At 51.4% G+C, this 26,567-nt stretch overlaps 1 protein-coding gene across 6 annotated transcripts in view; it reads left to right on the plus strand.

The window, feature by feature from the left end:
- The first annotated feature begins 419 nt into the window (after positions 1–419).
- CCM2 (CCM2 scaffold protein) overlaps positions 420–26,567 on the plus strand; it is a 61,612-nt gene continuing 35,464 nt past the window's right edge. Inside the window, exons 1-6 of one of the 6 annotated variants that reach the window (XM_028490232.2) lie at positions 455–548; positions 3,024–3,087; positions 3,447–3,621; positions 4,372–4,440; positions 16,445–16,600; positions 25,867–26,040. In XM_028490232.2, coding sequence (XP_028346033.1) covers positions 16,502–16,600; positions 25,867–26,040 — 273 coding nt within the window. In that variant the 5' untranslated portion in view covers positions 455–548; positions 3,024–3,087; positions 3,447–3,621; positions 4,372–4,440; positions 16,445–16,501. Of the gene's footprint in view, positions 549–3,023; positions 3,088–3,446; positions 3,622–4,371; positions 4,441–12,869; positions 13,593–16,444; positions 16,601–25,866; positions 26,041–26,567 lie in introns of those variants that run through there. The other 5 variants (XM_024115121.3, XM_028490233.2, XM_024115123.3 and 2 more) reach the window with 5 other exon arrangements.

The raw sequence follows: 26,567 nt of genomic DNA on the forward strand, positions 1-26,567 counted from the left end.
GCTTCCTGTCGGCCTGAGCTCCCTCTCCCTGAGCGCCAGGCAGGCTGGGAAGTTGGCTGCTGTAAAGATGGCGGCAGAATTGAAAAGCTGGAGCAGCTCCCTTGGCCCTGAGGGGCCGGGAGGGTGGGCTGAAGGCGGGGCAGGCGCGCTCCGGCCCTCCCTGAAGGGCGTGGGGCGGGATAGGGGCGCGACAGGCGCGCTCCCGCGGCCCTGAAGGGATGGGGAGGGCAGGCGCGTTCTCGGCCGCTCAGAGGGGTTGGGGGCGGGGCGTGTGGGCCGAAGGGGCGGGCGCACGCGGGGAGGGGCGTGCTCTCAGGGGCGGGGCCGCGCCCTCGGCCCGGAAGTGCGGGGTGCGGGGTGCAGGGCGCGGACGGCCCCTGGCGGCCGCGGGCGGAGACTGCGGCCAGGCAAGCGGCGCAGGAGCGGCAGCAGCCGCGGGGCCCGGGCGAGCATGTAGCGGCAGCGGGCGGCGCGGGGCTCCCGGGGCGGGCCGGGCCGCGGGGGCCGCTCGCGGCGACATGGAGGAAGAGGGCAAGAAGGGCAAGAAGGTGAGCCTGCGGGGCGCGTCCTCCCGAAGGCCGGGTGGGGGGCGGGCTGGACCCCAGACCGAGGCAGGCGGAAGGCGGAGGGGCTGGGGTTCGGGGGGCGAGGGGAACACGGGAGGGTCCCTCGGGGCCGCCCGTCGGTCTGCCGGTGCGGGGCGTGGGAAAGTCTGGTTTGGGGAGGTCCGTGGAGGGGAGTTCTGATTGGGGAGGTTCGGCCTGGGGAGGCTAGGCGTGGGGAGGTCCGGCACAGGAGTCTGGTGGGACTCCAGCGTGGAGAGGTCCCGGGCGGGAGTCTGGCGTAGGGAGGCCCGGCAAGGGGAGTTCCGAGGTGGGAGTCCGGCGTGGGGAGGCCCCAGGTTGGAAGTCCGGCGTGGGGAGGCCCGGGGGCGCACACCGTTGGAGGTGAGCGTGGCGGGCAGGCCGGGGCCCCCGGGTGGACGGCGCACGGTCAGGCCCGGGACAGGGTCGCGGGAGTCGGTCTCCGCGCGATGGAGTAGGAGGCGAGCCCCTGGACAATGGGGTTAGGTGGTCCTTTGCCGGCCGGGCGCGCGGGGGAGGAAGGAGCCACGCCTTTCCGCCCCTTCCGGTCAGTGACTCTCCCCCAAACCCAGGCTCTGCACATGGCCTTCCCCGCGGGTCAGTGACCAGGGGCTGCAGAGGAGCTGGACCCCGTTATGGGCCAGAAAGTTTTCCAGGGTTAGCATCTTGAGAGAATGGGGTCTAAGGTTAATGTAGAAACATTTGCTGCTTAGTTGACTTCAGTATTGGGGTACCAAGTAAAAGCAAAAACTTCTTCATGGTACAGCCCGTTCACCGTCCGGTCCGGCCGGCGCGGGCTGAGTTTTGCTCTACCTAACACCAGCTGAGTGATTTCAGTGACGTTGCATTTGGCAGTTGGATTTAGGACACGGTTCAAGAGGCTCCTTAGTCTTTGTAATTTTTAAAATGTGGCTTTAATTACAAGCTAGAGTAATCGATAAAGAAACTCAACATTTTAAGGAGACAGATAACCATGTGAGATAAGCTATCATTAAGATGTAAAATGGATTTCAATGAAATGTATCTTTTTCAAATACAGGCTTTATAATCGAAGTGTCTTGCCTGTTATTTTCGTTTTAATAAATGTGTGTGCACTTTTATGTGCAAGTTTAAAACAGACCTTGATAAATCCTCTGATCTTCTGCTCTTCAGAGCCAGCTGTGTCCTTCAGCGGACGATTACCCGTCACAAGGTGTCCCGTTTTAAAAGGGTACTTGAAATGAAGTGTAGCCAGGTGGTCTTTGGGGGATTGTGCAGTGCTGCTTCTCTCACTTTCTTTATTCATTGTTTTGTTAGGTTGTTAATACACATGTGTAATTTAAGTTCAGTATCAGTTGCAGTTACCTACAAAGAGGGTTTTAGTCTGGAAAACAGCCCAAGAAAGTGATCCAGCCTCTGCAAAAGCATCAGACCGCAGAGGGATGCTACCCACCAAAAGGGGAAAAGCTGAGTTTAGTGTTTCTACCGAAGCTGGTAGACGCCCCCCAGGAAATGTAGCCAGTTGCATCCTCTCCTGTCCCAGATAGGCAGGTGGGCCAGGGCCCTTATAGGAGAAGGCCTGTCACCAGTGCTCTCGGCTGCCAGCATTCTGTAGATGAGCTGGCTCAGTCCTAGCAGAGGACGAATCCTAGCCACACTGTATCTTCCACAGTCAGTCCAAATGGTGCCTGCTAAGGAGAGTTAGGCCCTTCAGGTGGGTACTAGCCTATCTGATGGGGAAGGATGAGAATGAATTTTTCCCAGAACTTTCACCCAGCTCTGGAAGAAACGTTTGAACATTCAGCATATTGAGAGAGACAGAGAAGTGGTAAGACACTCCTGAGCTTTTGGACTAGAACTAGTAAATCTCAAGAATTTTATAGTGGGGGGCAATGGAAAGATCCAGGCATAGAGAAGATTGATACATTTCATTGTCTCTATTAGAGGAGATAACCAGTTGTTACACAGTCGCCTAAGCCAGGAGGTTTGTGTTTTCTGTGTACTCTGTGACTGCCAGATCTCATTTTCCTACAGGCAGTCTAGACAGAGAGCTCTGGGGCATAGATTTCTATCCAGGCCACGACTTAGCACACTTTACCTCTTGCTCCCAGCCAGTCACAAGCCAGGAGAACCTTCCCGCTCTGTTCCCCCATTCAGTGTGAGGTCACCTCCAGCTCAGTCAATTTGATGCTTAAGTTGTTCTCATTATCGTAAATTAACTAGAGCTGTCCATTTTAAAACATACACAAATTCAATCTGAAGCAGCGAGTAATGACTTAATAGTTTTGTGAAAGTACCATTTGGACATTTAAATTCTCTTTCCAAGTTAGCTTCCTCAAAAAGTGCAGATTTAAGCCTTTAAAAATGTGGATTGATAGGCTTTTCAGGTCTTCGGATGCTTGTCTTGGTGTTCCGTCAAGCAGTTATTCAGGCTTGTTCTAACGTGGCCTGTTTCCTCAGGACAGGACTCATCGAGCTGCCAGAGAACCAGTAGACCAGAGTGGATTTCATATAAAGTGCACAGGTACAGCCCTGTCCTTTCTCAGGCTACCTTGGCACATACGGTGAGGGTGACCGGAGCCAGTAATGTCCTGTGGAAGGTGCTGGGTGATGGGGTGTGGGAGGAGCTGATGAGGAGATGGGGAGGTCTGGGGTATGGACGTGTGGACAGAGAAGTCCACCAGCTGCCAGAGGCCTGCGACCTGGGGAGTAGGAATGACCATGGAGGTCACTCTCCTGCCTGAACGTCCCCAGAGTGACTGGTACCTTTCAGGCCACCATTCCTGCTTGGGGGTTTGGAGAATGAGGCTTCCTCCTTACAGAGCAGACCCAAGTTCCATGCCTTTTGATACTCTTCTGTTAGGATGTAATTCCTTTTTGTAGGAAGCTTAGGTGCATTCGTTGGATTACGTGCATTTTTATGAAACCACTTGACTCAGATGCGGATCACAGCCTTTGGGTAGACACAGTTGGTGGGAAGTCACCCTCGGCCCTCAGCCTTGTTCGGTTCCCGGTTTCTGCCGCTTCTGCTGCTGTCGGGGCACAGGTCGCACCACAGGTAGTCATGATTTCAGCCTGAACGAAGTTAAATAGTTGTACGTTGGTCTCTTTTATTTGTATTCTTTAAATGAAAAAAGAACAAAGGTTATAAAGTACCCTGGAAGTGTAGGACTTGGTGTAAATGATAATGAGGCATTATTATTAATTTTGTTGGGTGTAATATTTGTAATGTTTTGTCAAGTTCTGATCTGATAGACATATACACTGGGGTATTTATAGGTGAAACAATATGATTTCAGAGATTTGCTTTGCTCAGACTAGAAAAAAAAAGAGGGGAGATAGCTGAATGCTTTGGCAATGGTTATACATTATTCGTTACTCTGCTTACTTTTGTGAATTTTTGAAGTTTCCATAAGAAAAGTGGGGAGAAAAAAATTCCTCTAGGTTATGGGTCCCCAGTTATCAGCCCATGTACTTGCCAAATCATCCCTTAGCTAGTGTCTGTGAGGAAGTGGGAGTTTGAGCTCGACCAGCCCTCAGGCAGCCATACCTTCTCTACAGGTATGTGTGCGTATGTATAAGTATTTGTATAGCTGAAATGAAAGTTTAAAGAAACGATTATTACTACAAGCAGTGCACTCTGATTTTTTTATTCTGTTCTCTTTTTTGTTTTGTTTTTTTTTAACTGCTGGTCATCACCTACTAAATTGCTTTTATAACTATATTGATTCTATAGGTTCACAGCCATAATGTGGGTTAACAAAGTGAATTTGTGCCTCTATACCTTGTTTTCTTTCCTCTCGGATAGTTGTCACAGTGATTCTTTGGTGGCAGTGTTGCACCCTGCGGGGAGGAGGCCGGAAGACCACTGCAAGAGGTATCTGGTGGAGACAAGACGTCAGGCCGTCAGTAGATGAGTCCAGAATAACTGGCAAACATGAGCCTTATTCCTCTTCTGGTTTGGAGAATTACCGTTTACACAGTATCATGTATTTATTAATTTTCTGCATTGGGAACTGTAAATTCCCTCGTCTTCTTCAGTCAGATTGATAACCCACTGATCATGATAATTTAGGTTCAGAAAGCACATCAGAATCTTCTAGTACTTTTCTGTTTCTGCTCTGAGCATCGTTTGAGAGGAAGACATTTTTATGACCAGTAGTACTGCAGTAGGGGGCTGCTCTGGAATGGGAAGGGCTGTCAGTGTTCTGCCCTATGAGGTCAAGGACAAGTGCCTTCTGTACCCAGTAGGTTTGGTCACTGCAGTTACTGTTAGTCTTTTATTTCTTCATTTCTGTCAGCAATAATAACCCGCCTGCTCCATCCTCATCACCACTCTGTGGTGTGATGCAGTTAAGTACTGTAGATTTAGCTGATTGGTGTGAAATCATCCTATTTATTTATTTGGGTGCCTATTACATGCTTAGTACAGTGAGAAGGGCTGAGGCCATCTCATTTTATTTGGAGAGTAAGCTGCCCACACCATGTTAGAGAAGGCCATGTTAGAGAGGGCCAGTGCCCTCATGTCAGGAGAGACAGGGAGGCATCAGCTAATTCCACCCGGGAGACCGTGCATGTGATGTACAGAAGCAGGCAAGGTGGGGACTGAGGCCTTGACGTGCTGGGAGGGCTTGGAGCCCAGGGTGTGTGCGTCTAGGGTTGGTTTTGGTCCCGGGTGCAGGTGAAGCCATTGGAGGTTTTCATTCATTGCTTTAAGAACTGTTCTTTGGCACTGACTGTGCGCCAGGTGCAGATGCTGGGGAGACAGATGAGGTCTGTGGCCACAGAGCTTGAAGCAGAGCTCAGAGGACAGACGAGGATGGATCTTAGGAAGTGTGATTTGATAAGAGTGAATAAGGAAACCTTTTTGTTATGAAGACATCAAGAACAAGTGTAGAGAAAATCTTCTAATGCAGATTCAAATGCCACAATGTCAAATATCATCAATGCATGGGCAGGTTGTTTCAGGTACACTTTTTCCTCATCCACCCCTGCTCCCCAGGTGTTAATGGGCTGAACTATGCCCTGCGCCCCCAACTCATATGTTGAAGCCCTGACCCCCCGCCCCCCGCCCCCCAGCACCTCAGAATGGGTCTGCATTTGGAGATAGGACGTTTAAAGAGGTGATTAAGGATAAGTGAGGTTGGGCTTCCCTGTGGCGCAGTGGGTAAGAATCCGCCTGCCAATGCAAGGGACACGGGTTCGAGAAGATCCCGGGAAGATCCCACATGCCGTGGAGCAACTAAGCCCGTGCGCCACAACTACTGAGCCTGCGCGCCACAACTACTGAGCCCGCGTGTCACAACTACTGAAGCCCGCGCACCTAGAGCCCGTGCTCCGCAACAAGAGAGGCCACTGCAGTGAGAAGCCTGTGCACTGCAACAAAGAGTAGCCCCCCCGCTCGCTGCAACTAGAGAAAGCCTGCATGCAGCAACGAAGACCCAACACAGCCAAAAATAAATAAATAAATAAATAAATAAATAAATAAATATTTTTTTAAAAGGGTAAGTGAGGTCACTAGGGTGGGCCCTAATCCCATATGACTGATGTCCTTATAAGAAGAGGAAATTTGGACAAAGAGACACCAGGGATGTGCATCCAGTAGAAAGATGATGTGAAGATCAGGGAGAAGATGGCTGTTTCCAAACTGAGGGAGTGGCCTCGGGAGAAACCAGCCCTGCTGACCCCTTGGTCTCAGACACCCAGCCCCTGGGACTGGGAAAGAATAAATAACTGTTGTTGAAGCTGCCAGGTCTGTGGTGCTTTGTTCAGGCAGACCAAGACAGTGGGTTATTTTGAAGCATACCCTGCAGTGCAGAGTCTAGTGCCGTCAGTCCTCTGCTAGGACTGGTTCCGTGGGACCTGGTCTCATTCTAGCCTGGAGGTTCTGAGGACCTGGTCTCCACTGTCGCCTTAGACGTGGATGAGCTACTCAGAGTGGCGGGACCGCTTGCATGTGCTCTGTGTGGGCCGCAGACCGCACACTCATGTGGTCATGTGACCTAGGGTCTGTAGCAGGGGATTGGGCTGAGCCACATTTGCCCAGCCTCCGTGCCATTGTCCTGCCCCGTGTTCTTTGTGGGCGCTTTCACTGCTCCGTTTGCGCTTTCTTATCCCTCAGTCCAAGGCCAGTGGCCGGTCTTCACATGTGACGCTCGGTGTTAATGGTTATGCAGTTGCGACAGAGTTTAGATTGGCATTTGTCAATTTAGTAGAAATAAAAAGGACGTTTTTTCTTAGCTGTGTGCTGGTGCCAGAAATGTTACAGGTTTTCCTCTGAAGTGTGCCTGAACAGTAGCAGTTTTCTGCTGGATTGCGTTAAGAATTAGGGCATTTGATCACAGGCATTAGATGTGTTCAGTGCCATGAAAAGAAATCCTCTTTAATGAGTGCAGTAGGAAGTTGGAATTTGGGCTTTTGTTCGAGGCTTAGGATGGCGAACTGCAGTGTGTATCTTGTAACCCAGGAGGTGGAAGGAATAGTTGAATTCTGAAAGTGAGCAAAACGGTCAGTCTGATCCTGTTGTGTTACCTGGTGTGGGAGATGCTGGCTCACCTGTGTTGTCACTTGTGACTCTGAGAAGAAGAAACTTTTATTTATTTGAATCTTTATTAGTCATTCTATAGTTTGAAACGACATGCAGTTTTTTCCCCAGATCTCTAATATGCTTCCTGTGTGTTGTTACCATTAACTCTACAGTCAGGTGTGGTTTAGAATATTCCATTTTCCCCTTGCCGTTTACACGGTGGGGATACAGTTTTATTAGTTTAAGGCCTTGGGCAGACCTATGTGTCAGGTGTGTTATCCTGCTTGTCAATGTCAGGAAATGTTCTGGGTCTGACTGTCTAAGTGTTTTATTACTGCCGGTAGAGGTGTCGCTCTAAATAGCTCTTAAACTTTATGTTCTGAAATATGCACAGTAGCTGAAGCAGACCTGCCCATGGTACATCCAATGTCAGATCTATTTCAGGCTGTGTTCTAAGCCTCCACATAGAACATGTGCCTCTTCAGCGCCACTTCTCGGAAGAGGAGTCTACAGCCACAGTCTGCTTCCTCCGCCCCCCACGCCCCAAGCATTTTATTATGAAAAGTTTTGAATACACCAAAGTTGGAAGAATTTTATGGCAAATACCCGTATACCATACCCACGGCCTAGGTTCTGCCATTAACGTTTGGTATATTTGTTTTATCTCACGTCTACCCATCTCTTCATTCTTCTACCTATCCATCGACCCATTTTATTTTTCTGATGCCTTTCAAAGTAAGTTGCAGACATCAGTTCACTTTGATCTAAACACTTCAGCATGCATATCAGAGTTCAGAATTTGTTTACAGTTTTCTTTCGCTGTAAAATTTATGGTGAAATGGACACATCTTAAATGTACATTACCTAAATTTTGACAAAAGCATACCCCTGTAACCCAAACCCCTGCCAAGAAATAGACCATAACCCTCAGTCAGAAAGTTCCCTTCCTACCTCTTAGGACGTCCCTTTCCCAGGCAACCATTGTTCTGTATTTCCACTACAGATTATTGCCGTTTGGATTAATTTCCAATATATATTAGTGCTGTCTGAATTAGTTTTATCTGCTTTAGAACTTGATACAAATGGATTCATACAATATACTTGTGTGCGAGAACCTCTTTACTCAGCATAATGTTTTTCGAGAACCTCTTTACTCAGCATAATGTTTTTGAGATTCATCCATAATGTGGTGTGTATCAGTTATTGCTGAGTAGTAGTCTGTGGTACGTATATACCACAATTTGGTTATCCATCACCTGTTGTCGGACATTTGGGTTCTTTTTAGTTTTGTATTATAATGAAAAGCTGCTATGAACATCTGTGAATGACCCATTGTGTGGACATATGTAATCATTCTTTTGGACAATAACGAGTAATGGAATTGCCCAGTTATATAGGAACTATATATTTAACTTTGTAAAACACTGCCAAACTGTTTCCTACTGAATTTTTGTATGCTAATTCTGTCAGTCGTTGAGAAGGGGGGTGTTAAAGTCTCCAGTTATTGTTTTAGGTTTGCTTGTTTCTCCCTGTAGTTCAGTTCATTTTGGCTTCGTGTATTTTTTTTAAATAAATTTATTTATTTTTAAAATTTATTTTTGGCTGTGTTGGGTCTTTGTTGCTGCGCGGGGGCTTTCTCGAGTAGTGTTGAGCAGGGGCTGCTCTTCGTTCCGGTGCGCGGGCTTCTCACTGCGGTGGTGTCTCTTGTTGCGGAGCACGGGCTCTAGGCTTGTGGGCTTCAGTAGTTGTGGCTCGTGGGCTTAGTTGCTCTGCAGCATGTGGGATCTTCCCGGACCAGGGCTCGAACCCGTGTCCCCTGCATTGGCAGGAGGATTCTTAACCACTGCGCCACCAGGGAAGTCCTGGTGCTTTCTGTTGGTTTTATTTATTCACTTATCCATTTCCTTTGATTCCCCAGTCCTCGCTCCTCTTTCATGCCCCTCCTTCATTGGCAACCATCCTTACCTATTTGATGCAGGTCCTTTTGTTTGTGTGCCCTTGTAAAATGTTTATTATTTTGATGTGTGTTTTTACGAATCTTTTTATTTTGAAATAATTTCAAACTTAAGAAAAATTGCAGAACTGGCCCAGGAACTCCCACTAATTCCTTAGCAGGATTAGCGCTGAGGTGGTGGCCTCTATGGAGGCGGAGATGCATGCGCACCACCCATCCCTGACACTCAGCAGGAGCTCCGTGTCCGCGTGCGCATCTCCTGTGTTGCTTCCGTCACATTCCTGACTACGTGCTCACCAGGGATGCGGATAGGTTTCCAGAGGCCGTCCTCTTGGCTGCACCAGTCTCTTCTGGTCGCCCATCGCCGGGGGATCAGGCTATAGTGGAGATGCTCGTTGGCTTTGCCCATGGCAGCGCTTCCTTTGTGGGTGCTTACGTGGGCTCCATGAAGATTCGACGCATGGATAGGTTGCCACATCTGTCCTGCAGCAGGGGACCTGGATGTTTGCCCCTTGGTCAGTGTGTCCAGTGCGTTGGACTGTGGGACGCTCATGGTCAGTCATGCAGGCAGCTGCAGCCTTCCATGGATCATGCACCTCAGAAGTGAGGCAGGCTTTACCGTCCGTGACCTGGGTCCAGTCTGGTGGGCGAGGCTCTACCTGAGTCAGCAGTGTGGGTAAGGTAGTGGACCTTGCTTCCTCTGGGGCCAGACCACATGCAGCCTCCTGTTTACGGAGGTGCGTGGGTTTTACCTTTAAGTGGAGGCGTTCTTTCTGTCGGGCATTTCTGGGGCGGGTCTCACCTTACGAGAATGCAGTTGGGAGAGAACTTGTTCGAACTGTGGTCGAGCTGTCATCGTTTTTCCTTCAGTGAGTGTTCCTCCCCCTCATCCCATTCCCACCTTGGGTGCTCCTGTCCTTATAGGAGAAGCGCCTTCTGTATCCCAAGGGGCCATCAGGGATTGGCATCCTCTCTGTTAGTGGCTGTGGGGTCGGAGTGTGGCGTGCTGTCCGTGATGCTGTCCAGATGGCCCACAGGTGACCCGGGGAAGCCAGGCCTTGGACTTCGCTCTCCTCATGACCTGCCCCTTTAGACAGAGGTGGGCGGGTGGCACGTAACCCTCGCAGGTGGTTCTGTCTGGGAGCCGTCGGTCTGCTACGACTCCCAGAAGAATGAAGCCCCACCATCACCCGGCATGTGCTGGCTGGGCAGCCGATGGAGCGTTCAGGCAGGAAAGGTCTGCTGTTCACCTTGCCAGCTGTAGGCAGACTGACCTGTTTTCTTCCCAGAGGGCACAGCTTTCTTTCAGAAGGCACTAGCGGTGTCTGACGTGGCACATGGGGAGCCATCAGTGGCAGCAACACATTCAGGCCCGGTCGCCACGCCAGGTGGTGTGGGGACAGCGGCGCTGCTGTTTGAGGGCTCCATGCACCAGTGGCTTCTATTACCCTGACTGGGTGGAACCTCGGGCCCAGACATGGGTTCAGTAGTGCGTCTTGGCCCCTTTAGGGGTTCCAGCAACTCTTGCCGTGCATTTGGCAAGGCTTGCCGTGCAGGGTCACCTCCACCAGCCTCCAGGCCCTCCCATCAGTGCCTCTGTAGCTTCTCTCCTGGTTGCGTGGGCCGATGAAAACACTTAGTGCGGCTCAAATGCAGGAACCACAGTCAATGTTCAAGTCAACAGCACAGGAATATGTGGGGCCTGGGGGTCCTTGTCCTCCTCCCCACGTACCCCCGCCCCCCAGTTCCCGCACCCCAGGCTGGGCTCTTGTATCGGTTGCCGTCTCCTCCCGCCCCGTTGCTCTACAGCCCCTCCAGGCAGCTTGGCTTTTCCCTTCGTCCTGTTGGAACTCCAGCGTATAATAGAAGATCCTGTTTACGATTACAAGTACATACTTTAGGGTTAAAATGAACAGACACATCCAAAATCTCTATAAGAAAAACTCCTGAAACACACAAACATGGACTTGAAGAAGTGGAAGACACCTGTGTTCGGGTGGGGTAGTGGCATCATGACTGTGTCTGCTCTCCCTGAATTAATTTTTAACGTGATCCCAGTAACAGTACCGTCGGGCTTTTTAATGGAACGAGACCACTTGACTTAAAGCTCATTTTTTGTTACGAACAAACAAGAACAGTCTCTGAAGAGGAGGAACAGTGAGGGAACAACCCCAGCTTGGGCCGTGCTGTCTCGCCCCGATTGAAGCTGTGGGGTTGTCCTGGGATAAGCTGCAGGAACAGAGGAGAAAATACAGAAACGGACCCCCCTCCATGGGGAGACTTGAGAGCCCAGTAAAATGGTGTTTCATAGCAGTGGGGACATCTGAGTAATGGGTGATATTGGGGTAACTGGACAAACGTGTGGAAAAGGATGAAATCAGATCCATCCTAGTGTACACAAGGGTGAACAACAGGTGGTTCAGAGATTTAAATAAAAGCAAAAACAATTAAGCCATAGAGGTACTAGGCAAAAACATGGGTGAATTCTTCAATGATCTGGGAGATGAGGAAACTTTTTTTTTTTTTTTTTTTTTTTTTTTGCCGCATCGAGTGGCTTGTGGGATCTTAGTTTCCCGACCGGGGATCAAACCCGGGCCCTCAGCAGTGAAAGCGTGGAGTTTTAATCCCTGGACCACCAGGGAATTCCCGAGGAAACTTTCTTAACTGTTATTCAAAATTCAGAGCAAGGAGGGGAAAGACCAGATCTGATAACATAAACATAAGCAAAGTAAAAAGACAGCAAATCGAGAAAAAATATTTACAACTTATAAAACAAAAAGTAAATATCCCATATATAAGGTGCTTCTAAAAATAGGGAAAACAAAGCCTGAGGACCTGAGAGGAAAAAACAAGTCAAGAGATGGGAACAGACAGTTCACTGAAAAAGAAACTCAGATGGCTTTTAAATGTGTGAAAAGGCAACTCAGACTCTTGCATAATAAGAGCAATGCAAATTAAGAGCACACTGAGCTACCTTTTCTCACCTTTGAGGCCAGCAGACATCCCTACTTGGTCAGGCATGAGGAACCGGCCAGCATAGCTCCTGACAGGGTATCATAAGGGGCTATGCCTGGCTGAACTCTGGTGCCGTGACTGACCCAGCATCCCACTTCCAGAAACCTCCGCCAAGGAAACATTGGCAAAAACAGGAATCAGTTTGTGCACCAGGCTGTTCATTTTGGCCTCATTCCATCCCTGGGGTGCAGGCTCGCTAAACCGCGCTGCAGCCTCACAGCGGGGCCGGGGCCGGGGTGGGAGGGTGTAGCGTGGAGCCCTATCTTAGATGATTATCTAGAGGGGAGGGGCTGACCTCTCAGCATGGGCCTTGTGAGTTTGGACCTTGTAACGATTTACAGGATTACAATTGAATCCAAACATTAAAGAAAAAATTACTTAAAAAAATCAAAAGCAAAGTATTAGTAAAAATGGCAAAAACTAACAAAAGACATAACCCCACAGAAAAGAGTTATTTCAAGTAATTAAATCATAGAAATTCGACAGCAGGCCGGCAGTGGGACATGCACTAAGAACAAGAAAAGCAACAAAAAAACTTACAGCAAATTGTTTTCAGTAATCATTTTATTAGTAATAACACTGGTATTATTGCCACTGTTCCATATGTTTTAGGATAAAGTGGAACTATAGTTACATTAACAACATTACACACTGGCTTTCACCATAGGAGGAGTGGGTGGGTGCAGATAATACCAAAGAATGTGATCAATAACCCTGTAATCCTCCTTTGGATTGGAAATATCACTGTGAATTCATGAGGTTTTTCTCTTAAACACAAAGTGCTTATTTCCTCACTCTCTCTGGTGCCAAGTCCCAGGTGCAGTGAACGCCCTCGGTGAGTGGTAGCGGGCCTGAAACAGCACTTTCCTCTAGAAGCAGCAGTGGCCAATTCCAGGTCTGAGGAGCCCTCAGCAGCTGCCAGGGTCCACTTTGAAGAGGCCGCCGCCGGCCGGGGCAGGACAGTTGGATCGTCCGTAAGATGTAAGATGACGACTAATGGATTGTTTAGCTCCGGCGATTCCAGGGAAGCAGCACTGCTGTAGAGAAAGGATGATGCATTTAACTTGACTTTTCTGAATGATCTATACCTCAGGGTGACCAAGTAGTCGAGGAGGGAAAAGGTCTCTTTATGTAAATGTTTCCACTAATAAATGATGAAGGAATTGTGGAACCAGACTGTTGAAAAATATCCAACTATGAGACAAAGGGGCCAGGCCATAGCCATCGGTGGCAGGTCACTGCCCAATATTATGTGCCCCCTGATGGAAGCATTCTTGAAAAAACATCACACTTGAGTTAAATAAAGCCTCACGATCTAACCACCAGTCTGTAAGAAATACAGGGGCTGAGAAGCATCCTCAAAGTTCTGACAGAGATACAGCCTGCAGGAGCCAGAAAGTGGGATATTCTACAGGGTGACCTGCCCTGGCTATTTAACAAATGCATCAAGAGACTTAAGAATTGTGTCGGCTCAGAGCAGTCTATCGATGGACCTGATTTGCATCTTGATTTGAACAAACTATTAAAAAAAAATGTGAGTCTGTTGGTGAAAAATTTGAACACCTATTGGATAGTCGAAGATTTAAAAAAATGCCTGTCAAGTTTTAAAGCAAAATAATGCCACTGTGGCTGTTTTTAAATTTTTATTATTTTTTTTTAATAAATTTATTTATTTATTTATTTTTGGCTGCATGGGGTCTTTGTTGCTGCACGCGGGCTTTCTCTAGCTGTGGCGAGCGGGGGCTACTTTTTGTTGCGGTGCACGGGCTCTAGGCAGTGGGCTTCAGTAGTTGTGGCACGTGGGTTCAGTAGTTGTGGCTCGCGGGCTCTAGAGCGCAGGCTCAGTAGTTGTGGTGCACAGGCTTAGTTACTCCGCGGCACGTGGGATCTTCCTGGACCAGGGCTCGAACCCGTGTCCCCTGCATTGGCAGGCGGATTCTTAACCACTGCCCCACCAGGGAAGTCCCAATATTTTCTTGTTTTTCATCTTTCGCTTTATGTTCTAGGATAGAGTTGGCAAGCTTTTCACGTAAAGGACCAGATAGTAAACGTTTTAGGCTTTATGGGCCAAGAGGTAACATTGACGGTTTTAAGTAGGTATCACATCAGAAGAGAAAAAACAAATTTCCATATTTTCATTGATGAAATTCAAAGTATGATAATCACTGAGTACAATTTTTTTGTGACTCAATCCTAACAGGAATGGAATTCTTTTGTGGGGGGCTAACATTTTGCTTAATTGGGGTTCAGAGTTAGTGCTCTCGATCATCAAGTTGATTGGAATGTTCATTTGTAAAAGTGCCACCGTATTCCAGGTCACTAATTTGGCTTTCAGTTACACCCATTTTATTATTCAGCCCTTCCATTGAACTCTTTTATTTTGGCGATCATATATGTGATTTCTAAGATACCTTTCTTGTTTGCTCTGTCTGTCTCTGTCTCTCTCTCTTGGCTGTATTTATGGATGCTATTCTCTTCAAATGCCTCTAAACCCTCTAGAATTTAAGCCCCCATCCAGTCTCTCCTTTGCCCCCTGTGCTCCCTGCCCTTTCTCTTCCATGCTGACCCTGGTGATCATTGTATCTGTGAAAGCAGGACAGGTTGGCTTGTATGTGCAGCTGGTGGGCTTCCTTTAGTTTCCTCTGTTTCCCCGGGAGGGGCAGCTCTGGGACTTTGGAAGGGTGGGCTGTGTGTCGCATGCAGGGGGACCTGGTGGGGAACAGGCAGTGGACTCAGGCCCCACAGTCACCAAGATACGTCCTGGGGGCTGCTCCACCTCCTGAGGTCTCTGAATCTCACTCCTGGTTCCCTTTCCCTCAGGGCTACCTGGTCCTGCTCTGCAGGGGCAGCTTTTAGAAAGAAGGAGAAAGCGGAGTCCAGACAGTACCCACAGTGCCCTGTGTGTCTAAAGAGATAAAGGGAGGGATAGTCCAGTCAATACCAGATGTTTATTCAAACAAATCTAGTGCAGTACTCCTTACCCGGTTTACTGTGCTTTCTACATCTGCGGCATGTGTGGTAGTAACTGAGGCATGAAATTATTGTTCTGAACCAGTCTTTTCGGAATCAAGAAATACTAAACTTTGCTACAGTTTAAATTGAACCATATGAAATAGCCATTTTTATGGGCAGAAAGCTGTTGAAAATTAGCACTTTGATCAAATCAAATCTAATATTAATCTAATATTAATAAATCGAATGTTAGTAAAATTGTATTGTATTTGTTATGTTTTGAGCTGTGAATATGGTCACTCTAAATCATCACTCTGATTAACCAGAACAGTTAATTAAGTAGCCTCTCCTGTTTGCAGCTGTTCTGGAACATCTAGAGAGTGTAAGGGTCTGCAACATCAACAAACCCAGCTGCTCCTTTTCAGGATCAGATTTGACCCTGAAGAAGTTAAAGTGAGCTTGCTCAAGGACATACTCTTTCGTTTCAAAGTTGCATCTCAAACGCAAGAGTCCTGGAGGCAGGTAGAGGCTTTTGTAGGCTGACGGTCATGGAGAAGGTGTGCTCTGCACAGGCCCCCTGGACTACTGTGCCCTGAAGCAGGCAACAGCCGGCCGGCCGGAAACAGCCAGGTCGGCGGGTCCCACCACATAGGTGACAACGCACGGTCAGGTGGGGGAGCCCCAGCAGTGCTCTCAGCTTGCTTGCTTACTCTTTCTAACTTTGTTGTTTGGATTTGCAGAATGGTCGGACTTGCAAAATAATGTCCTTCAACTGACTACACGGTATTGGCTAGAAATGTGGGGAGGCCACCCGTGGGCTCTGCATGCTAGAGGTAGTAAGGAAGATGCACTGGTTTAGTAAGAAGATGGGCTGGTTTAGTAAGAAGATGCACTGGTTTAGTAAGAAGGTGCGCTGGTTTAGTAAGAAGATGCACTGGTTTAGTAAGAAGATACACTGGTTTAATAAGTGTGCACTGGTTTAGTAAGAACACTGGTTTAGTAAGAAGATGCACTGGTTTAATAAGTCTGTGCACTGGTTTAGTAAGAAGATGCGCTGGTTTAGTAAGGAGATGGGCTGGTTTAGTAAGAAGACGTGTTGGTTTAATTAGAAGATGGGCAGGTTCAGTAAGGAGGTGTGCTGGTTTAGTAAGGAAAATGTGCTTGTTTAGTAAGAAGATGGGCTGGTTTAGTTAGAAGATGTGCTGGTTCAGTAAGGAGATGTGGAGGTTTAGGTAGAAGATGTGCTGGCTTAGTATGGAGATGTGTGGGTTTATTTTACGTCTTTTCGTGCGTGCAGCCTGTTTGGATTTTGCCAGCAGTTTTAGGGTGTTGCCTGCCTCAAACTTTTTTAAAAACCTGTAAACAGCTTCAGTGGGGTTTGCAGAAGGAAGCTGTGGTTTCTGGTCTTCCTGTTCATTCACATGTTTTTTTCAGAGGGAGGGCTAACATCTGACCATATTTTTCAACAAGCTCAGAAGTGAACAGAGGAGAATGCACAGTAACTATCGGCAGAGGGGGAGGAACCAGAATTCCTCCAGAGAAATTCCTCCTCACACAGACTTTCCAACGGGGTGTTCCATGGAGAACGAGGTAGGTGCAAACCCAGCGTGCAAAGAGCCATCTAGAATGATTGTTTGGGTCCTGTGACCTTTGCTTGGGAAGGTGGGGTGGAGGGTTCCTGCTGGCTTCTGGGTCTGAGAACTGGCAGCCCCAGTGGCCAGCGAAGTGAGCAAGATGAGGAGCTGTTGGTAGGTTGTTGGGTTCGTCCATCTTCACTTAAGGAGTAAGAGGCTGCGGATGTCGGGTCTGCTGAGGAAGAGTGACGTTCATGTAGACTTGTGGCCAGTTAGGACCCGGGATCTGAGTTGGAAAATGACTTAGGGAAGAGGTCAAGAAAGAGCACGCTCACAGTCGCAGACTCGCGCCTGGAATCTCACCCGTGACGCCTGAGGGAGGATGAGGGGCGCTGTGTGCCCGGCAGGAGTGGCCTCGGCCGCCGCATGGACGGTCAGGCGCAGTGTGTGTCACCAGAGCAAACCGCTGCAGTGGGGGAGGTCAGGTTCATGCCTAGTCCTGAGATGGGGAACTTGAGGTCTGTAGGAGGTCCTGGGGCGCGGGCTGTGTCGTACTCCTTATTTGGGCCTCTGAGGCACCTAAGAAAGGCTCTTTTTCTGTTGGTAGGCGCTTAAGTACTTAACTTTCTTTTTAAAAAGATAGTGAATCCGTTGACTTGCGTTTCAGGGAGTTGGAGTTAAGATAGGCAACGTTGAGATGCAGATTTAAACAGTGGTGCTTCTAGGAGAGGATTTGTCGGGGTGCTTCGTGCACCTGGGCGGGGCTGAATCTGGGGGAGTAGCCGCTGCCTTGCCCAGCTGGACAGTTGGACAGTGGCTCTGCCCGGCCCACGCTCTGGCCTGGGTGTCTCTCCCTGGTGTTGTCCCGCAGCCCTGCGGAGCCTGATCCCTGCCGAGCAGCCCCCGCTCTCTCCCTCAGCAGAAGGGGCCCTGGGGCAGGGAAGGGGGTCCCTCGAGGTGCAGCCCCAGTGCCAGGCACACACCAAGTGCCCGTCAGACGTTTGCTGAATGCCGAACTGAAGGACCCCAGGGCATTGCACTTGAAACCTTTGTTCTGGGGCAGTTTTGTGTTACTGACTAAAGGAGTGGGTAAGGGTGCCTGAACATCGTACTGAGGCCTTCGAGGTGCCCAGTGCGGGTTTCCTTCCTTCACTGCCCCACACGTACTCTAGAGCGCGCTGGGCTGAGCCTTGTGCACGTGGAGTGACTTCGTGTGTGTCACCTTATGATTCACTGTGGTCCGCAAGTAGAGGCCACTGTCCCATGAGCAGTCGTGCTGGTTCCTTCAGCACACGCATTTCTTATTGTAAATTAATAAACAGACGCCGACAGAGAAGTTAGCCTCTGAGAATTTGTTTAGGAGATGCAGTTATTCGGAGCCTGGTCACCCCAAGTGAGATGCTAAGTCAGGCTTTACTCTAACAATACCCAAGGCCAGCCTGGCCCCGGGTCCCACCTCTAGGAAAGTGCTAAGTGGGCCAGAGGTTGCGTGTGTGTGTGTGTGTGTGCGTCTGTGCGTGTGTGTGTGTGCGTGTGTGTGTGTGTGTGTGTGTGTGTGTGTGTGTGTGTTGAAGAGCTACATTTGAGGTTCCAACTTCAAAAGTTGTTTCAAGCGTAAGATGGAAAATATATTGCAGGAATACTGTAAGCATCTAGGGATCACTTCTGAGCCAGTTCAGAAGTTCTGCACAGTTCTAGGAAGCAGCGTGTGTTCCATGTGAGAAGTCTGCAGATGCCGGACAGGGCCACCGAAGCCCCCCATCCCATCCCTGGATCTGTGCCTCGGACCCTTGGTTGGTTCCTCTAACACTCAGGGCCCCCCGTTTCTTCACGAGAGATTCGGGCACAGATGGACGCTGGGTGGCACTCGGTGCCAGGGCTCCATTCACGAAGAGAACCCGTGCTTGGCGTTGTGCTCCTTCCAGGGGCTACATTGCTCCTTTTGTCTTTTGGGGTCGAAGATGGCAAGATCATTTCGGTGATGATGAACATGGGCGCTCGATGAAAATACCTGTTGAGTGAAGGATGAACAATTGCACGGGCTAAACCCACTTTTTAAAACTCTGTATTGATTTGGAGGCTATTCCAGTGAATTAAAGAATCCACAGGCGTTTAATGGAATCCTGATTCTGTGCGTCGGAATATTCTTTTTCTAAAATTAATTAATTTATTTACTTTTGGCTGCGTTGGGTCTTCGTTGCTGCGCGCGGGCTTTCTCTAGTTGTGGCGAGCGGGGGCTACTCTTCGTTGCGGTGCGCGGGCTTCTCACTGCGGTGGCTTCTCTTGCTGCAGAGCAGGGGCTCTAGGCGTGCGGGCTTCAGTAGTTGTGGCACGTGGGCTCAGTAATTGTGGCTCGCGGGCTCTAGAGCGCAGGCTCGGCAGTTGTGGCGCACGGGCTTAGTTGCTCCGCGGCATGTGGTATCTTCCCGGACCAGGGCTCGAACCCGTGTCCCCTGCATTGGCAGGTATATTCTTAACCGTTGCGCCACCAGGGAAGTCCCAGAATATTCTTAATTGTTCTCAGTTTATTTTTTTCAAGCAGAGCTTTCTTTTACATTTTCATGTTTAAAAGCAACATAGGCTCCAAAATCCTGAGGTGCCCTCTTGTTCATTGTGTTTCTGGAAAAGCTGAGGGGCCCCCACCGTGCCTGCCACCCCCCAGCTCCCAGCCATGTCTACTTTCCAGCTCCTGCAGCGGGAGCGGGGCGCACACCTCCTGTGTCACACGCCTGCTGTCCTCGGGTGGAGCGGCCGCCCCCGTTCTGCGCTGAAACAGGGCGAGGCAGCAGAGGAAAGCTGCAGGTTTGCTGGGGTGCATTTCTTTACATAATGGTTTCAACATTCCACTTTCTAGGGAGGCTCATCCTCCGGCTGAACTTATTTGGGATGTTAAAAAAAAAAGCACCTGATGCCTGGGGTATGCAGCACTGAGGACTGAGTTAGGGAAGCTGTGTCTGATTCCAAATCAGTCATGCCAAGTTCATGCTCGGCCAGGTGGTCTTGTGTGCAGCCCGGGTTCCGGGGCGGCTCCCCTCGCCGCCGCCAGCCTGTGAGCAGTGGAGGGCGGGCGCCATTATTCATCACGGGGCCTCACGGGGCCGTGCCTTGTCGCCAGGGTAGCTCCTTTAAAAACAGGGCATTTGGGCCCTAAATTACACCTTCGAGGCACCTGGCTGGCGGTCCCCGTTCATCTGTTTTGGGCTCATCTCCCCCCGCTTGACCGTGACCACCTTGAGGGTGGGAATTCCGTCACATCCCCCCGCAGGACCATCCTGATGCCTGGCTGGCACAGGCATCAGACACATCACGGCTCCCCTGTAGGGTGCTGGCTCCCAAGAGGTAAAGGCAGCAGAAGACGGAGTGGGGCTCAGCATAGGGAAGGCTGATCCTTGAGCAGGAGGAGGCGTCTGCAGTGGGCGTCCTGGTTTCCTTGGCCTGCAGGGGCCAGACAGATGAGGTGTATGGGCTGGCAGAGGGTCTCTCCTTAAGGTGGGTTGCGGGACTTGGGCTCTGGGTCCTTTGCCACACAGGCTGATTCTGTGTGCAGACTGTGACTTGATGACCCGTCCCCCCAACATGAAAATAACGGCACGGGTTGCACGTGGTCTGTGCACCTGGCGATTTGGCACGGGCTTCTGGTAAGAGGCTGACCTTGGCAAACCCCTCATCTCAGGACTGGTTTCCCGTTGCTCCCAGGTGTAGAGGAGTGGCGAGGTGAAGCAGCAAACAGGTCGAGCTGAGCTCTTCTCATGCGCCATCAGGCTCAGAATCAACCATGGGCTGTGCCGTGCTGGTTATGATTCGGGAGAGTGAACTTTGTGAGGTTACCAGGTAGAAATGGTGTAGGGGCAGATGTTCACTCCGGCCACTTTCGGGTATAGGTCATCTGTGGAACGTTGTGCCGCGTGTCTTGGTTCTTCCACAGCCCTAGGGCAGTGCCTTGCGCGTCACAGGAACTAGGAGGCTCTCAGTGCAGATAAACAGTCTGTGTGCCGTTGATTGCCTCGGGTGCCAGCCAGAGTGGCGGTCACAGTTCAGGGCCTGGCCTGACCTGCCCGCAGTCGAGCTGCCGAAACGTGATGTCTACATTACTCAGCTCTCAGTGTCGCTTGCTTTCCGTGTAAACTTTACCATCGGTGCTTGTCTGGCAAATTGTGGGCGACAGTGTCCCACCGTTTCCACGTGAGCCCTACATCGCGGTCACCTGGTCCAGACCCCCCCCCCCCAGCCCCCGGATTTCACCTGAAGTGCCTCACCCTCTCTTCCACTCACCGAATTTGTACTGGGGCTGACAACTCCTGTGGGATCGAGGAGGAGAAGGCAGCCTGAGCGGGCCCCGGGGGCGGTCTGTCTGAGGGCTGGGATCAGCCGTCTCGGGCTCCTCCGAGGAGCCCCCTCTCTCCACTCTAGTTCGTCTGAGACTGTGGAGATGATGCTCTCCTTATGATGATGGGATTGATCATCTTGTCTCCCTTAACCTTTCGTGCTTTTATCTTGTCTCAGCTTAAGTGTAAGCAGTTGTAGGCAGGAACTGTACTCATCCTTTAAAAACAAAATCTTATGGATGATTTCAAATGTAAACAAGAGCAGAGAGAAGTAAATGAAGCCCCACGTGCCCCTCGTCTAGGTGTGTGTGTGTGTGTGCGTCTGTGCGTGTGTGTGTGTGCGTGTGTGTGTGTGTGTGTGTGTGTGTGTGTGTGTGTGTTGAAGAGCTACATTTGAGGTTCCAACTTCAAAAGTTGTTTCAAGCGTAAGATGGAAAATATATTGCAGGAATACTGTAAGCATCTAGGGATCACTTCTGAGCCAGTTCAGAAGTTCTGCACAGTTCTAGGAAGCAGCGTGTGTTCCATGTGAGAAGTCTGCAGATGCCGGACAGGGCCACCGAAGCCCCCCATCCCATCCCTGGATCTGTGCCTCGGACCCTTGGTTGGTTCCTCTAACACTCAGGGCCCCCCGTTTCTTCACGAGAGATTCGGGCACAGATGGACGCTGGGTGGCACTCGGTGCCAGGGCTCCATTCACGAAGAGAACCCGTGCTTGGCGTTGTGCTCCTTCCAGGGGCTACATTGCTCCTTTTGTCTTTTGGGGTCGAAGATGGCAAGATCATTTCGGTGATGATGAACATGGGCGCTCGATGAAAATACCTGTTGAGTGAAGGATGAACAATTGCACGGGCTAAACCCACTTTTTAAAACTCTGTATTGATTTGGAGGCTATTCCAGTGAATTAAAGAATCCACAGGCGTTTAATGGAATCCTGATTCTGTGCGTCGGAATATTCTTTTTCTAAAATTAATTAATTTATTTACTTTTGGCTGCGTTGGGTCTTCGTTGCTGCGCGCGGGCTTTCTCTAGTTGTGGCGAGCGGGGGCTACTCTTCGTTGCGGTGCGCGGGCTTCTCACTGCGGTGGCTTCTCTTGCTGCAGAGCAGGGGCTCTAGGCGTGCGGGCTTCAGTAGTTGTGGCACGTGGGCTCAGTAATTGTGGCTCGCGGGCTCTAGAGCGCAGGCTCGGCAGTTGTGGCGCACGGGCTTAGTTGCTCCGCGGCATGTGGTATCTTCCCGGACCAGGGCTCGAACCCGTGTCCCCTGCATTGGCAGGTATATTCTTAACCGTTGCGCCACCAGGGAAGTCCCAGAATATTCTTAATTGTTCTCAGTTTATTTTTTTCAAGCAGAGCTTTCTTTTACATTTTCATGTTTAAAAGCAACATAGGCTCCAAAATCCTGAGGTGCCCTCTTGTTCATTGTGTTTCTGGAAAAGCTGAGGGGCCCCCACCGTGCCTGCCACCCCCCAGCTCCCAGCCATGTCTACTTTCCAGCTCCTGCAGCGGGAGCGGGGCGCACACCTCCTGTGTCACACGCCTGCTGTCCTCGGGTGGAGCGGCCGCCCCCGTTCTGCGCTGAAACAGGGCGAGGCAGCAGAGGAAAGCTGCAGGTTTGCTGGGGTGCATTTCTTTACATAATGGTTTCAACATTCCACTTTCTAGGGAGGCTCATCCTCCGGCTGAACTTATTTGGGATGTTAAAAAAAAAAGCACCTGATGCCTGGGGTATGCAGCACTGAGGACTGAGTTAGGGAAGCTGTGTCTGATTCCAAATCAGTCATGCCAAGTTCATGCTCGGCCAGGTGGTCTTGTGTGCAGCCCGGGTTCCGGGGCGGCTCCCCTCGCCGCCGCCAGCCTGTGAGCAGTGGAGGGCGGGCGCCATTATTCATCACGGGGCCTCACGGGGCCGTGCCTTGTCGCCAGGGTAGCTCCTTTAAAAACAGGGCATTTGGGCCCTAAATTACACCTTCGAGGCACCTGGCTGGCGGTCCCCGTTCATCTGTTTTGGGCTCATCTCCCCCCGCTTGACCGTGACCACCTTGAGGGTGGGAATTCCGTCACATCCCCCCGCAGGACCATCCTGATGCCTGGCTGGCACAGGCATCAGACACATCACGGCTCCCCTGTAGGGTGCTGGCTCCCAAGAGGTAAAGGCAGCAGAAGACGGAGTGGGGCTCAGCATAGGGAAGGCTGATCCTTGAGCAGGAGGAGGCGTCTGCAGTGGGCGTCCTGGTTTCCTTGGCCTGCAGGGGCCAGACAGATGAGGTGTATGGGCTGGCAGAGGGTCTCTCCTTAAGGTGGGTTGCGGGACTTGGGCTCTGGGTCCTTTGCCACACAGGCTGATTCTGTGTGCAGACTGTGACTTGATGACCCGTCCCCTCAACATGAAAATAACGGCACGGGTTGCACGTGGTCTGTGCACCTGGCGATTTGGCAGGGGCTTCTGGTAAGAGGCTGACCTTGGCAAACCCCTCATCTCAGGACTGGTTTCCCGTTGCTCCCAGGTGTAGAGGAGTGGCGAGGTGAAGCAGCAAACAGGTCGAGCTGAGCTCTTCTCATGCGCCATCAGGCTCAGAATCAACCATGGGCTGTGCCGTGCTGGTTATGATTCGGGAGAGTGAACTTTGTGAGGTTACCAGGTAGAAATGGTGTAGGGGCAGATGTTCACTCCGGCCACTTTCGGGTATAGGTCATCTGTGGAACGTTGTGCCGCGTGTCTTGGTTCTTCCACAGCCCTAGGGCAGTGCCTTGCGCGTCACAGGAACTAGGAGGCTCTCAGTGCAGATAAACAGTCTGTGTGCCGTTGATTGCCTCGGGTGCCAGCCAGAGTGGCGGTCACAGTTCAGGGCCTGGCCTGACCTGCCCGCAGTCGAGCTGCCGAAACGTGATGTCTACATTACTCAGCTCTCAGTGTCGCTTGCTTTCCGTGTAAACTTTACCATCGGTGCTTGTCTGGCAAATTGTGGGCGACAGTGTCCCACCGTTTCCACGTGAGCCCTACATCGCGGTCACCTGGTCCAGACCCCCCCCCCCCAGCCCCCGGATTTCACCTGAAGTGCCTCACCCTCTCTTCCACTCACCGAATTTGTACTGGGGCTGACAACTCCTGTGGGATCGAGGAGGAGAAGGCAGCCTGAGCGGGCCCCGGGGGCGGTCTGTCTGAGGGCTGGGATCAGCCGTCTCGGGCTCCTCCGAGGAGCCCCCTCTCTCCACTCTAGTTCGTCTGAGACTGTGGAGATGATGCTCTCCTTATGATGATGGGATTGATCATCTTGTCTCCCTTAACCTTTCGTGCTTTTATCTTGTCTCAGCTTAAGTGTAAGCAGTTGTAGGCAGGAACTGTACTCATCCTTTAAAAACAAAATCTTATGGATGATTTCAAATGTAAACAAGAGCAGAGAGAAGTAAATGAAGCCCCACGTGCCCCTCGTCTAGCTCTGATCCTCCCCAGCCCTGAGGGCCTCACATCAGCATTATTCCGCCAGCCCCCCACGCAGCACGAAGGTGCCGAGGGGCCGCGTTGGGATGAGTGGGAACTCGGTGGGTACCCAGCGCGAGGAGGGGTGCTCCAGTATTAGTTGTGGTGGATCAGCGGGGTAAAAGGCAGCTATCCAAGGGCCAAGTGCTCAGGGGTAAGGAGTGCAAGCCAGGGAGCAGAGGAGAAAAGCCGGACTCCGGCTAGAAGGAGCAGGAAGAATGCTGGGGTTCACTTTGCTGCGGGCATGTGTTGTGTGGGGCGGGCCCTGCAGGATCTCCTGGAGACCCCCGAGGCCTCTCCGGCCTTTGTGAGGGAGTGAGGGCCCCTCTCCATCCTCCAGCTGTGAGATTGACGGGCCGCCGAGGCGCCTCACAGGCATTGTTTTGGGTGGGATGTGGCAAGTGGCTGAATTTCCCCCGTGCAGAGGAGAAACAGGAACGAGAGCTTTTGGTGCACGTTTGGTGACATAGGCATTTGTTTCTTGTAAGCGTTGGTCAGAGCTAGGCCCGCCCTAGTCCCGGCCAGCGTCTGGCGTCGGGTCCTGCCCAGGCAGGCGAGCTGCAGGGTCACCGACGAGACAGTGGAAGGTGACTTCTCGGTCTGGTGTGGGTCACCACCTTTGGGTTTCGCTGCTGTGTTCGGTGATGTTTCCCCGCCGAGGCTGCACATTGGCGTCTTGTGTTCTCTGGTTTTACGTTCCTTTGCGTGACTGGAAGCGGTCACCTTCGGCCTCCGTGTGCAGGTGCCCAGTGCCCATGCCTGACTCTCTGAACATCTGTGCCCGCGGAGGGCCTGGAGGGCTCTCACAGAGCTGCAGGGAGGGAATCCTGGGCCCTTTCCCGGGGCCCGCAGGCGAGGTTGACTTTATTCTCCCCGCTGTCCCTGGCTCTCCCTCTGCAGGTTTACTTCGATCGCAGGGTTGGCCTCCAGGCCCCTCTAGACGCTGACCCTGGGGTGAGGTCACCCAGGTTCTGGTCAGCGCCCTGAGCCCCCGAGGCCCCGGCGGAGGGAGGGGACGGCAGAGCGCGTGCTGCGTTCCTCCGGGAGAGGGAAGAGGCGGGCCTCGCGGCTGTTGAGCTGAGTCTCCTGGTGATGCCGCCGTCCTGGCCACACCTCCCCGCCTTCTCCGAGGACCCTGCAGTGAAGTGACCCAGCGGAGCCGGGAGGTCACTTCAGAGCAATGCTGCATTTTTGTCTCCTGAGGGAATCTCCCCCGTCCCGCCCCTTCTCGCCTCCTGAGTTTACTCACCTTGAGAATTGGCCCTTGACCTTGTAAGTGTCCATGAACAGGTGAGGGACCAGCCCCTCGGTGCCCGAGGCAGCACTGGGCCCGGCCCCCACCCTGGCCGGCAGTAGCCGGCCCGTCTGCGCGGGGACCGTGGTGGCGCTTCTGGCCACCTCTGCTTGTTAGCCGTGGGTACAGCGCAAAAGCCTTTGTGAATAATGAACTCCAATCATTGCCGTTTCTGCCTGCAGCCTGGAATTGTGTCGCCGTTTAAACGAGTATTCCTAAAAGGTGAAAAGAGTAGAGATAAGAAAGCCCATGAGAAGGTGACAGAGAGGCGCCCCCTGCACACTGTGGTGCTGTCCCTGCCTGAGCGCGTCGAGCCCGACAGACTGCTGAGCGACTATATCGAGAAGGAGGTGAAGGTAAGTCCACGGCCGCAGGACCCGCCTGCCCGTCGCCAGCAGAGGCCCCCTGAGGCACCAAACGCTGCGCTTCTGGGACCCGTCCCCTCTCACACCTCGGGTGACTCGCGCCCGGTGGTGCCCCTGCGGTGGCGTGTCTGGTAACTGGGTGCCCAAACCCCAGGTCTCTGTTTTCCGGCCCCATTTCTGGCTTTCTCTCCAGTAGCAAGCTGCCTCCTTTCTCGTAATGGCTGGCCGTGTGTTTCGGGTCCTTGGTCAAGGCTAAGAGCTGTTCCGTGTGCCATTGTCACAGCCTAGGACACGGACTCCTGAATCCTGTCAAAGCCCGTGCCCACTTGTGGGTAAACGTGACGCGCACTAGCGTATTGTCGGTGCTTCCCCTGAACACTACATGAAAAGAAATGAATAAAACCGCGCAGAGAGAATGGGAAAGGGGACAGCGGTGATGAGAGAGGCCCGTGAACTTGCAGCGGGAGTGAGCAAGGTGGGGTGACGAGTTCACAGAGCCCGCGGAGCTGGACCTGCGT

The sequence above is a fragment of the Physeter macrocephalus genome, chromosome 5 (assembly GCF_002837175.3).
Source record: "Physeter macrocephalus isolate SW-GA chromosome 5, ASM283717v5, whole genome shotgun sequence".
In the NCBI taxonomy this organism is placed as follows: domain Eukaryota; kingdom Metazoa; phylum Chordata; class Mammalia; order Artiodactyla; family Physeteridae; genus Physeter; species Physeter macrocephalus.